Source organism: Leptodactylus fuscus, chromosome 4, assembly GCF_031893055.1.
Source record: "Leptodactylus fuscus isolate aLepFus1 chromosome 4, aLepFus1.hap2, whole genome shotgun sequence".
NCBI lineage: Eukaryota > Metazoa > Chordata > Amphibia > Anura > Leptodactylidae > Leptodactylus > Leptodactylus fuscus.
The window spans coordinates 132585093-132599405 of record NC_134268.1 but is presented as its reverse complement, the minus strand read 5'-3'; the positions used below and the strand labels follow the sequence as shown (position 1 = coordinate 132599405).

General features: G+C 39.9%; 1 protein-coding gene across 1 annotated transcript in view; it reads left to right on the top strand.

Moving 5' to 3' along the window:
* Nucleotides 1–14313, top strand: part of AHRR (aryl hydrocarbon receptor repressor) — a 238436-nt gene that overhangs the window by 107449 nt on the left and 116674 nt on the right. Inside the window, exon 4 of the mRNA XM_075271111.1 lies at nt 8398–8510. Coding sequence (XP_075127212.1) covers nt 8398–8510 — 113 coding nt within the window. The remainder of the gene's footprint in view (nt 1–8397; nt 8511–14313) is intronic.

Genomic DNA, 14313 nt, shown 5'->3' with positions numbered 1-14313 from the left:
CGGGCCCCGTAATGTCCCGGGCCCTGTGGCAGCTGCCTCCGCTGCCTGTACGGTAGTTACGCCCCTGGATATAACCTATTATAGCTCTATTCAGGTCTCCTGCTGGACACAAATGAGAAATAGCCCTTATTTATTCAGCGTTTGACTTATTTATAAGTGCAAGTACTGGAAACTCCTGCCCAGACTGCGAATGTGCTGTGACTAGGAGCCTGGGACAGATATACAAACATAGAAAATCAGGAAATGAATCACAAAAAATATAAGAAAGAAGTAATGAAATGTAATAAAAAATATCTATAAAAAGTTAGTGTTATATATATGGCCAGTGTTCATCATTCATAAGTGCTGTATTAAAGTAAGTGGTGAAACAGAGATTATATTCATTTGGAGCAATATTGGAGCATTTCAGAATGGTTACATTTTGTTGTTGAGAAGGTCTTTTAGCAGTATAATAAAAAGAATTCACAAACTTTAATGACAGAATATACAAAACCTGGATATGTAGATATGTACATGTATAAACTGTTGTTATGTTAGTTATCTCTATTCCTACCTTCCCTCTAACAATACACAATGCTATTCATTTATTGCGAGAAATACTTTTGAATACCCAAAGAATCGAGATTTCAAAATGACTCTGCAATAATAGAAATATAGTAACTTATGTGGTAAATGCAAGAAAAGGATGGCCACAAATGTTAACCTTTATAATACACTACACCTATGACTGGCTTCTGTAAAGTGCTAGCTAGAGATGAGCAAATCGAAGCAGACGAAGTGGCATTCAATCTCAGTTTCAGAAAATATTCGATTCACATGGTATCCGGATTTCCTCACACTTCACAGTAACGAATCGCATAGGTTCAGGTTCCTATCATGTAATGGCGATATCAGGGAAAGTTTGTTGCAGTAATAATCTTTCCCTGATATTAGCTGCTGCTTACGGGCAGCATCACCCTGCTCCATAACCTGTTCTCTGACCGGGGATTTTAACCCATTGGATGCCATGGTCAACATGACCACAGCATTCAATAGGTTCCACCATGCTACATGTCCTCCTCGGCAGCCCCCTGTGGTGAGATTGGAGGGTGGCGATAGGGCTGGTGTCAGCACCCGATGTACCGGAGCAAGTGCCGGGGCCCCATGATGGCGGTCAGCCTGGTTCCCTGACCACTATACATACTGCTAATTGAGAGAGATCTAGATATTGCTGGGTCCCTTTTCATTAGATGCCAGGCCAGCAGAGGTGATTAAAAGTAAAAAAAATATATATATATACTGATATTCACCTGTCCTGGGCTCAGCATCCACTCCAGAACTTTTTCGGCTGGTGACTGAGGTCCTGCTCCCTGTGATTTGACCCCAGCTGTCACAAGGAGCGCGCCAGCGTAATGGCGTCATCGCACCCTACATGACTGCTGAGGCCCAATCACAAGCCCCATCAGTGATGTCTGAGGAGCAGGACATCAGACACGTGCCTGAGGAGATCCCAGAGTATAATAGCACCAGCTCTGTGGGGAAGGGAGGTCTTGGGAGCATATAATACTGTTTGTGTCACTGTGGATAATATAATACTGGGGGAACTCTGAGCATGTAATACTGTGTGAGGGCCACTGTGGGTATATAATACTGTGTAGGGGCCATTGTGGACTATACAATACTGTGTAGGAGCCACTACTTTTTTTTTACATTTTGTCTTTTTGACCCCATCGGGGATTGAAACAGCGATATTCTGATCACTGCTTTAATAAATACACGCTACAATACACATGTATTGCAGTATAGGAGGCTGACGCATAGGTTTACAGTCTCCATTTAAGGCAGGGTCAATCAGGTATGCGGTGGGACAGAGATGGGGCAGACAGGTAGATCACTAGTCAGACCCAAGGCTGCCGAATAGGAGCCACGGCACCACCCGAAAACGTTGCGGCATCTCAGGGGTTAACACCCGCGATTGGAGCTCAGCTCTGGTTGGTCATGTTAGAGGACAGTGTCAGCCGTTACATACTCCAGAAAAAAATAAAAAATTCCAGCAACCAACAAAAAATCCAGAAAAAGAAATACTAAAAATTTACTTTTAATGCTCCATAAATAAAAAGTACAAAACAACTTAGGACCACATACTATTTGACACGTTTCAGGGTAAAACACCCCTTAGTGATGGTTTCTGTTTGCACACCATGCTTCCACCGTGGTTTGCGGGAAGTCCTTCCTGGCAGCGCCATACTATTCACCGTGAATTAATTTTGATCAAATTGAATCATTACGGAAAATTGGCCGAATTTAATTTTTTTAAAAATTCGCTCATCTCTAGTGCTAGCAATAGTAAGAAATGTAATGCTAGATAAAGAAGAAACATATTTAATATAGTTTTCATTTTGATGTATATTTATTATAACAGAGGAGTCTCATGCAATAAAGAATTTTATATGGCATCTTGATCTCCAGCTGTCGGTTTGATGGTACAAATGTTAAAGTCACCCCTGTTCTTACCTTACTAACACTACCTGTGATGTACTGTACTTGACATCACAACTAATGCAGTGTTCACACTTGTGCCACTGTCCGCCCTTTGGGTTTCCGTCCTAACCCCTGGAAAAACTGCACAGGGGATGGCTTGCTGGCAGTCACTTTAAAAACTCATTCATTTGAATTGGTTTTTAAAGTAAACCACCAGTTTCCGTATGCAGCCTCTCCGCGGTGAAACCGTTTTTTTTTAGCACAGACACAAAGTTGGACATGCAGGATTTTGTGTCTGGGCAAAAAAAATAAAAAATGGAGAGGCTGCATACGGACACCAGCGGCTTGCTTTAAAAACCAATTCAAATTAATGGGTTTTTAAACTGACCACCAGCAAGCTGTCCCCTATGTAGTTTTTCAGGAGATTAGGACGGAAACCAAAAGAGCGGACAGGGGCACAAGTGTAATCACCCCCTTATTGTGATTTCTAAAATTTCACCTGAAAGAAACATAGTTGTCATATCAGCACAACATTGCTCATAGTAAAGAGTGATGATGTCACACCAGCCCACTATGCTGATACCTAATCATGATGTCACAGTAGCATATCTGACAGAAGTCCATTTGTGGTATAACAGATATATGCTCTTATAAAACATTCTTGTGATCTAACAATAGCTTACCTGATAGACATATAGACAGAAACGTGATGTAACAGCAGTTCTCCTGACTGAACCCAACCTACGATGTGACAGCTGCTGACTCTAGAGATGAGATTTGGGGGCAGTGAACACATTTTTAGGTTGCTGGAAATCTTCAATTGGATCCTGTAATAGAACTCAGACATTCCCCAATTCCCACAATACTTTGTGTTTTTGAATTATTTTTTTTTTAGGCTGAGCTCCCACGTTGCGGAAAACATACCTTTTTTGTTGCAGAGTTGGTTGCAATTTTTTGAGTTAAAGCCAGGAGTGGATTGAGCAGAAGGGAGAAATATAAAAGTTTCCTATATATTTCCCATTCTTTTTGTGACCATTCTTGGTTTTAGCAAAAAAGAAAAAAAATAAAACACAGCAAAATCAGCTTTGACCTTAACGTGTTAAAACATAACCAAGACTAAATGAATGATATTGCCAGAATCGTGACAACCTGCAGAATATAGGTGACATCATTTTGGAAGGAGAGGAGTAAAAAATTGAAAATCAAAAATGGCTGTAGCGGGAAGGGGTAATGCAACCACATGACTACCACATGACTGATTTTTACTGTATGCTACATTTTCTAGATAACTTAAGTGAGAAAATAGTGTTCACACTGCTTACTTTCTACAGTCAGAAATATTTACGAAGGGTCCTTGAACACAACCAAGTCCCCTCAATGGGAAATAGTCCATGTGTGGACAGTAGGACCCAGACTGAACACAGCCCTGTTCATAGGAGCCACTACATCATAGTGAGTTATGATGCAGTGAGCTCCTGAACAGCCTGATCATTAGACTTTTCGGGAGTTCACTGCATCGTAACTGACTATGATGCAGTGGCTTCTATGCACACGACTGAGTTCAATCCTGGTCCTAATGCCCACACACAGACCGTTTCCCATGGACGAGATTCAGTCATGTGCTAGGGCCATAAGGCGTTACTGAAAATTACTTAAAATTATATAAAGCAATGTTGCATAAAATACATTAACTAAATTGCACATAAAAAAAAACTTCTTATAAATATAAGATATAGCATTAAAACATGCTAGCTTATTAATCTCTTGTTACCACCCTCAAATACATGCTAGAGAAAGCCAACCATGACTTCATGTGAAGATCAAGGCAGTAAAAAGACCCCAAAATTGATGTTTTGAACCTATAATGTATCATGTGAATTTTACATCATATCCGGCTCATTTCAGGACAAAGACTTTCTGAGCGCTCAAAGAATTCTAAGGAGACATCCCAGGACAGCACCACAATAGACAGACCATTCAGTACAATATCCTGTGTCTTTAGAGGTTGAGGGTTGTAACTAATGGCTGTGCAAGAGACTTGTGAAGTGGTCAGTCTTCTGGAGATAGTTAAAGGAGTTGTCTGGGATAAAATGATCTTTCTAATCTAAGCTACCAAGCTAAGCTATCTAAGCTGTGCCCAGGGCACATTTTCCAATTTTCCGGTGGCATTACGTTTCCCCATTTCTGGAAATGTTTCCCCATTTTCTTAACCTACGCAATTCTGTTAAAAAAAAAAAAAAAAACTGTAGTAATGAGGCTTTGCCATCTTGCCTCACTATATATACTTACAGTATATATGTTAAATGTTAAAACCCAATGTTAATAAAATCTGAATTCTGTCAGGGATGTAGTTTCCAAAATGAAGTTACTTTTGGGGGGTTTCCATTGTTTTGGTACTCTAGAGGCTCTGCAAAAGAGAACCTGAAAACTATTCCAGCAAAATCTTCTTTTCAAATTCCAAGTGTCACTCCTTCCCTTCCATACGCTGCCGTGTGCCCAAACATCAGTTTACATCCACGTGTAGGGTATTTCTGTGCTCGAGAGAAAATGCATAACAAACTGTGAGATGCATTTTCTCCTTTAACTCTTTGTGGATGTGTTGATTTTAGGGCAATTTATAATTGAAAAAAAAAAGAAATGTCTAAATTTCACCTTCATATAGTTTTAATTACCGTGTATATGCTTAAAGGGTTAACAAACTTCCCAAATGCTATTTTGAATTATTTGAGAGGTGCAGTTTTGAAAATGGGGTGATTTATGGAGGGGTTCTAATATATAGGACTTTATAATCCCCTTCAGATCTGAAATGGTCCCTAAAAAATTAGTTTTCTTATAGATCTGGAAAATTATCATTTTGAACCCTAGGGAATTTGGTGTTTCCAATGTATTCTGCACAGCTTACATATTCACTTTTCACTCTCAGCTGTGCATTCACATCTAGGATACAAATGCTTAATACACCCTTTCATACATATTTTGATTAGTGCAGTTTTCAAAATGGGGTCACTCCATTGGGAATTCCACTTCATTGGCACCTCAGGGGTCTGCAAACATGACATGGTGTCCAGATACCAATCTAAATAAGGCTGCTTTCATACGGAGTTAACACTCCGCTTATTCTGACATGTAAACACGTTCAAAGTGAGCGCAGTAAAACAGATTCCCATTGAGTTAAATGGGTTTGGTCTTACGCACTCTACCCATTGAACTCAATGGGAGGCTTTTTTACCTATTGCTTTCAATGTGATATGCGCGTAATGTATACAAATATGGTACTGATGTATCTAAGCTTTGTATGTAGCAGGGATTACTTTATAGTAGCTTTATATGTTAGGATTAATTTATTTATTTGTATTTTTTGTCTAAGGAAATTTTCAAAAGTCTGTTGTTGTGATCCGTCAGAGCATCAGAGCAGGAGACTGAAAAGTCATCTGAATGAGTTATACAAATGTAGCATCCTCTGTTTGCATCCTTCTCTATACACTGTAATATTAAAAACAAGAGTAGGGGTAGACAAATGAGTACTTTTGTCAGTTCTTCCAAAGAGAGCGCTCCATGGCCAGTATTCCGTTCCTCCTGAATTACATGGCAATAATAACACCCAGTTCTATCACCCCTGTATGTTATTAAGGATTGGTGCAGGAAAGGCACTGGACAGCATAGGTGCATGGATGTTTATATGCACCTATGCATTTCAGGGTAGCCAGATAACTTTCACTGGTAGAGTTGGGAGAAGGGATATTGGTGAATGAGATGAGTCTGATCATTGACACGAGCAAGGAAGCAAACCATACTTTAATACCACATCAGTCTCTATTTCAGTGTGAGTTTCATACACATTGCAATTGCATCTTGGTTGTGTGGTTATGCATCTTGGTTGGTTATGTAGAAATTCATCCTTAAGGCCGGGGCCACATGTGGCATAAACACCATTGTTTGGCCACAGTATATCAGTAAAACTGCTGTATTTTACAAGCCCTGCGAATTCCATCCACACTTTGCAAAAAATTATGCGCAGCGGAAATGCTGCGATTTACAAAACTATCGCATTTTTGGAAATTGCAGAGTGTCAATTATACCTATGGAAAAACCAGCAGTTTCCCTATGGGTATAGAAAGTCAGCAGAGGAGAACTCTGTGGACTTTATGTGAAAAGTAGAGATGAGCGAGTAGTACTCAATCGAGTAGGTGTTCGATCGAATACTACTAGCTGTTCGAAGTTAAGATTCGATGCAGAACCAGCGTTGATTGGCAGAATGCTATACATTGCCAATCATCGCTGGTTCTTCTCTTACCTTTAGAAGTCTTCTCCCTGCGCAGTGCTCCCGCGTCCTCTTCCGGCTCTGCATTCACAGTGCTTGTAGTGCGGGCATGCGCAGTCGGCTCTGCCCAGGCCCGATGCCTAGCAGAGTGAATTCAAGGCCGGAAGAGGACGCGGGGATGCTGCACAGGGAGAATAATGCAGCCCGACCCTCACTCATGGACATGGTAAGTAGAATTTGATCGAATGTTGCCTACCCCTGAAACGAGCATTTCCCCCCATAGACTATAATGGGGTTCGAATCCCATTCGAACAGTCGAACAGTGTGCGGCTGTTCGAATCGGATTTCAAACCCCGAACATTTTAGTGTTCGTTCATCTCTAGTGAAAAGCAATACGGAGAAAACAACAATGCTATATTACAGCGTTTTATTCCGCAGTGCCTTTTTTTGCTCCATCCCACTACATGGGGCATTGACCTACAAAGGGCTTTTTCAAAAAAAGTTATATACTTGAGTATAAGCTGACTTTTTCAGCAGTGTTTTTATGCTGAAAAAGCCCCTCTTGGCTTATACTCGAGTCGGGATTCACGAAGCACAGAAACTTGAAGGACCTGCATAAATTAAACAAAGGGGGAGGTCCTTTAGTGCTACTGTTGTGTGATTGGCTTGTCATGTAAGGTCACGTGACTGTGATGTCATCAAAGGTCCTGTAGAAACTAGAATGCAACATCTGCAGATAAATCAGTGGCCAGGATTCATTGTGTCTTATAGGAGATGTCTGTTGTATGGAGGAGAGGAAACTACAGTGACATACACAGGTACCTTCCTTTAGATACTATTCCTTGTAATGTCAGGCGTTTGGGGCTATTAATTTAGTTTCAGTAACTCCGTGTGCCTTACGTTAATAACAGTTAACTCCATCATGTCCCTCATATTAACCCCTGTGTGCCCCATATAAGGGTTACTAATGGTGGATTTCCCTCCTAGGCTTATATTCAAGTCAATAAGTTTTCCCAGTTTTTTGTGGTAAAAATAGGGGCCTCGGCTTATATTCGGGTTGGCTTATACTCGAGTATGTCCTTTCATTACAAAAAAAAAAAACTTCAGGAGTTGCTGTGTTTAGTTCATCTCATCTTCCCCAAAATGATACGATTAAAAACTATAGTTAACTCCACAAAAAGCAAGCACCACATAAAAAATATTTTTTTACAGTTTTCCAATGCACTTTGTAAAACATTGAAAGAAAACAAGCTCTATTATGGTCATCGCGACTGAAAATGGAAAAAAGTCATGGCTCTTGGAAGATGGAGACAGCTAAAAATAAAAAAATTTCAATTTGCTACAGTAGGAAAGGGTTAATATAATTAAATATTGTAAAGAAATTTAAATCCGTCTCATTATTGCAGTTTTGGATTGATATCATACATAGCAAGGGCATTAATAATTGCAGTGATTTTTTTTTTTGCTGTGCATAAATTGTCTGGTAGCTTCAAATGTAAAATAAAGGTTTGGTAATGAGCAAATCATAAAAAGCATAGAGCTTCTTGCTTGCTGTCAGATATGAAAATTGCATGCTGCTCTTTCTGTGACCTCTGACTGTAACACTTCACTGAGTCTCTCACACTGATCAGTTCTGTTACTTATATAATTTTTTTTTTACTTACCTTGTTTAACAGCAATTGAGGAACAGCATTCCAAGAAGCAACCATGCCAGCCGGTCGGTCACGCAATAAAAGGAGACAACCCATCCGGAGGGATTGCCATGCCAGAAGGAGAGCTGCTACTAGAGGTGGGTGATAAAATGCTATCATTTCCTTAACGGCAATCTATTAATAATTCAAAGCCTTCCCTTTGTGTACTCGAGATCTCGCTACTATTACAGTTGGCTTGGCAAATTGCTCGTGCCACTGAAAGTGTACGTCTGGTGCTGTTTAGGAAGATAAGACATGCAATGTTTTCCAACACCATGCTTGTTGTTGTTGTTCCTCAGAGAAGAGAGAAACCGATTAGCAAACATCTATAAATGACTTATTTTTTTTCTTTACAAAGTCTGCATGAAAAAGCCCAGAGCTTCTGTTCTTTACTTTTTCTTTGTGGGATAAGCAGAATACACTTAAAGGATATTGATGTCTTATATAAAAAATAAAATGTTCTGAGTAGTGTAAGAAGTAGTGTAAGTAAGAAAAATTGTAATACATGCTACCCAAAATTTCAGTTCTTGTTATGAACAAAGGAACTTAAGCAACAGTTAGAAAATAATTGCTTTTTGTCAACTTTCTTTTGTGATAAACAAGGCAACTTGAGAGCAAACAGTATAAGGGCCCTTTGCACCCGTTGAGTCCCGTCTGTGTGAAACAATCCATGTGAGGGTGGTAGGTCTGGACCTATCTTGGCCATGTGCATAGGAGCCACTGTATCATAGTTAAACACTGTGAAACATTATACCGTGTGAGGGCCACTGTGGGCATATTATACTGAGTGAGGGCCACTGTGGAGAATATTATACTGAGTGAGGGCTACTGTGGAGAATATTATACTGTGTAGACCTACTGTGTAGCATATTATACTTTGTGGGACCACTGTGGAGCATATTATACTGTGTGAGGGACACTGTGGAGCATATAATATTGTGTTAGGGCTACTGTGGCACATATAATACTGTGTCTTGTGCTGTGGAGCACATATATAGAGGACCATGTAATACTGTGTGGGGCCACTGTGTGGAATATATTATACTGTGTGATGCCACTTGGGAGCATATTAATCATGCGGGGGCTACTGTGGGCTTATTATACTGTGTAAGAGTCACTGTGCAGCATATTATACTGTGTTGGGGCCTTGAAAAAATAGGACATGACATATATTTTAACAACCTGTTACAATGGACCATCATCATAACAGTCATGTGATATCTGTTAAATAGCGCTTTCATGTTACCAGTTTGTGAATTTCATACTATTAAATCTCAATTTCAATTTTTTTTAATTTTATTTAAGATAGCATTAGAAGTAAAAGAGATATGCAAATTAAGTGGAGTTACCTGTTAGTAAAATTTACTTTAAGACCCTGCTATGTTAAGAATGCAAAACTTAATGTAGACATCATAGAAAGGGGTTTCTGCATTGTTGTTTACATGTACATTATACCACTAAATCTAAAATAAACCCACAAACTATTATACATTGCATCTAGATGTTGCAGCTTTATTATAGTGTGTACATTATGAACCTCAGGAAACATAGCTGAATCTTATCATTGAGACCAAATGTAGAGCATTTTGCCCATCTGGGACAAATAAGTTATAAAGTATGCAAAAAATGAGAGAATGAATAAAGAAGGTAGGAAGGTTTTGTGTTTTATATATACCACATCCTGAGAACTAAGGTGTGCCAAGGGAGGTGTACAATGCCTCTCACCACTTGAGACTCCACAAAATAATCTCTATTCTGCACAAGGAAAGTATGGAATTGATTACTATCGTACCAGATAACTGGAGAGTGTCTCATAAAAAGATTTATTAGCTGCCAGATTTGGTGGAGTGGCTGAATATTTCTATGGAATTTTGGCTTCTCTGTTTTTTTCTGATGACCTATGATTTAGAGGAAGGCTGTGTAGATGGTTTCCTGCCCAAAATGCTTTTGGACGCGTTATCATGAAAGCCACTTGAGATTTTAGCCTTAACATTTCTCAGAAGGCATTTCTGAAATGATGCAAAGCCCAATGTAAAACTGCTTCTGTTAAAAAACAGTCACCAAATAAATAAACATGAACAATCCCAATACAGCTATAAATCCAGTATTGGATGAGGGTTAGAGATTATGGGCCAATTCTAATCACTGCTTATTATAGAAATAATGGAGAGCTGAAGGTTCACATAATACAGGGCATTAGACTGGTTTATCCATATTGCCATGTGTCCCTCATGTGAAACTTTAATGATAAAATACATATATAAAGTGAAGAATTAAAGAAAATACTACCATTATATTGCATACGCTTTTGTAAAAAAAAATGTCACATGTATTTAACAATACACATGAGCTTGGAAGTGTGCTATTATCCCTTTAATTCTTCCAGTAAGTTGTACACTGATGTTTATATTATTTCAGATTCTGTTTGAAATCTCATTTGGGCTTTCCATTGTTATAGGATGGGATGCATGTCGGGGACAGATCCATCATATGACAGACGCCATATGACAGCAGATCCCTATACATCCATTGACTATAATCTTTATGGTGATTTTTTCTTATTAGATCTGCAACTGAGACTCATAACAGATTCTGAATCAGATGTGGACATTGCCTTAAAGGGATTCTATCATTAGAATACCCTTTATAACTAAATACATGTAGGAATAGTCTTAAGAAAGGCTATTCTTTTCCTACCTTTAGAAGTCTTCTCCGCTCTGCCGTTTGGTAGATATTCCCGGTTTTTGTTGTTATGCAAATAAGGCACTGTTGGCGTTCCCCTGTGCTCAAACTCTCCAGCGACGGCCATTATCTTCCTCTCCGCCTCCACCTCTTCTCTCGTGCTCCCATCACGTCTTCATCCAAAAGAGCCAACTGCGCATGTCCGCTTGAAAACTGGGAATATCTATTGAACAGCAGTGAACAGCGGAGAAGACTTCTAAAGGTAAGAGAAGAATAGCTTTTCTTAAGGCTATTCCTACGTGTATTTAGTTAAAAAGGTATTCTAATGATAGAATCCCTTTAAATGTAGGATAGAAACATCCTTTATTTTTAATACCCTTTGAGCACCCCTAATACCTCATATATCCAAAAATCTGACCAGTCATATAAGGTTGAAAATAGGTAATTTGCTCTTTAGATATGTTTACATTTGGAGTCACTGACATATAGCTCAGATAATGCCTTTGACAACAGTATTTATTGCAAATATACAACTAATGACTTTCATGAGTGCAAGATATGAAAAACATAGATTCTGTGGTTACAATGACTAGAAGTTACAGTTTAGTAGAATGCCCCCTTTCATCTTAACAGCATTCAGTGCCACACAGGACAATGTTGAGGAATGCTGGATCTGTTCAATCAAGATGTGGAAAGGGAAGGATTTTTCCATGACTTGCAAAGTCAGCATGTGTTTGCCAATATGGTGTAAGACAGAATAAAAGTTCATTTTCTAACCTAGGTTACTTCTAGAAACAGCACCATAAGCGTGTGTATGCCTTTTTATGTCCCCTATCCAACAGTGTTTGTGGTTGGGAAGTTACATCAGGCTGCCAGACTCCGTTCAAAAATATAGAAACTTATAAGTATGTGTATCGAAACCACGTAATGAAATACAGAAATGATGCAGGGAAATAGCGCACCATGAAAATGGTAAAATAAATCTGGCCAGTGAGAATAGGCTACACACAAGTATAGTACTGTGGTAAAACACATAAAAAGGATAATTCATTGATAAGGATTAAGTACCTAAACTAACTGAATCTAAAAAGCTCGACAGTATGAACTCTTCAGAGAATACATTAGGACTACAATGCAATATTGTCAGATGGGAAATTACAACAACCTGGATCAGACCAAATCTGGCCAGATTGTAAACTGATATGTAGAACTTCACAAGAAAAAGAGTATATTAAAGTGAATGATCCCATTAGCTGTCAACTCACACTAACAATAAACCAATGTAGTGACAGGATAGAATAACAATACAAACAACACATTTATGGGGCTTGTATATCAAGTCTGTCTTTCCGTATCATATCTGAAATTCTTCTATGGGACTAACACATGACAAATATGTACTGCCAATGGGTACGTGGAACTTTAGTTAGACGTGGTAAGATATTATATGTAGGAGTCTGTGACCTGAGATATATATATATATAATATATATATATATATATATATATATATATATATATATATATAATAACTTAAAATTCTGAAGTGACAAGAACCACCTAGTCACCCTGGCATTCTTGTCCTCGGTCCTGCTCATCCAAGTGAGGGGTGAGTGGTCGGTCACTAGGCAGAACTGCCTCCCTAGCAAGTAGTACCTCAGGGGTTCTAATGCCCTTTTTATGGCCAGGCACTCTTTCTCCACTATGCTGTAGTTCTTTTCTGCTGGCGTGAGTTTCCTGCTCACGTAGGTGACCGGATGTTTCTCTACATTCACCTCCTGAGACAGAACAGCTCCCAGCCATACATCTGATGCATCCGTCTGGACCACAAACTCCCTCTTAAAGTTGGGCATAATGAGGACAGGAGATCCACAAAGGGCCAACTTTAGCGCCTGAAAAGCACTTTCGGCCTGGTCATTCCACTGCACCATAACGGACTTCTTACCTTTTAGAAGGTCTGTCAGGGGAGCAGATACCGTGGCAAAGTTGGGTATAAACCGCCTGTAATACCCAACTATGCCCAAAAATGACCTAACTTGTTTGGTGCTCAGAGGTCGAGGCCATTCCAGGATAGCGTCGACCTTGTTGACCTGGGTTTTGATTATACCACGGCCGATCACATACCCCAAATAGCGTGTCTCCTCCATCCCCAAAGCACACTTTTTGGGGTTGGCAGTCAGGCCGGCTGCTCTCGAAGAATCCACTACCGCTTGTACCTTGGCCAAATGACTCTCCCAGTCATTGCTGAAAATGATGATGTCATCCAGATACACTGAGGCGTATTTTCTATGAGGTATCAACACTATGTCCATTAACCGTTGGAATGTAGCTGGGGCCCCATGGAGCCCGAACGGTAACACGACTTAGTGAAAAAGTCCCTCAGGGGTGATAAAAGCAGTCTTTTCTTTGGCGCTTTCTATCTGTCAGGGGTACCTGCCAATATCCCTTAGTGAGATCAAGCGTAGAGAAGTACCGGGCCCCTCCCAACCTCTCCATAAGTTTGTCTACCCGAGGCATGGGGTAGGCGTTAAACTTAGACACCTCGTTTAGTTTCCTGTAGTCATTGCAGAAACACAATGTCCCATCTGGTTTGGGAACTAGAACAATGGGACTGGCCCATTCACTTTTGGACTCCTCAATGACTCTCGACAATATCATATTTAATTAGGCATGTACGCCTGGGTTGCTCAGTGAACACATCTGTATTTCTAGCTACAATCTCTTTGCATTCATGTTGCTGACTTTTTGTGAGGGTCTCTGATATTCCTTCCTGCTGCTACCTCTGTAGTCCCAACTACAGCCTGTGGGGATTTCACGGGAGACAGTTTAGTTGGAGACCTTTCTTTAAGCAGTTTCTCTCTGCCTTTCCATGCCTTTAGCAGGTTTACATGATAAACTTTTTTTTTTTTTTTTCTCCTACCTGGCTGACGAACCTTTTAGTTCACTTCCCCTATCTTTTCCATTACCTCATAGGGGCCTTGCTATTTGGCAAGAAGCTTACTCTCCACTGTGGGAATGAGTACAAATACTCGGTCACCGGGTTTAAAGGGACTTACCCTCGCCGACCTATTGTAAACACGGCTTTGAGCCTTTCGGGCCCCCTGCAGATGCTCTCTAACCATGGGCATGACTGCCACTATCCTGTCCTGCATACAAGCAATATGTTCAATAACACTTTTGTGGGGGGTGGGTTCTTGCTCCCACGTCTCTTTGGCAATGT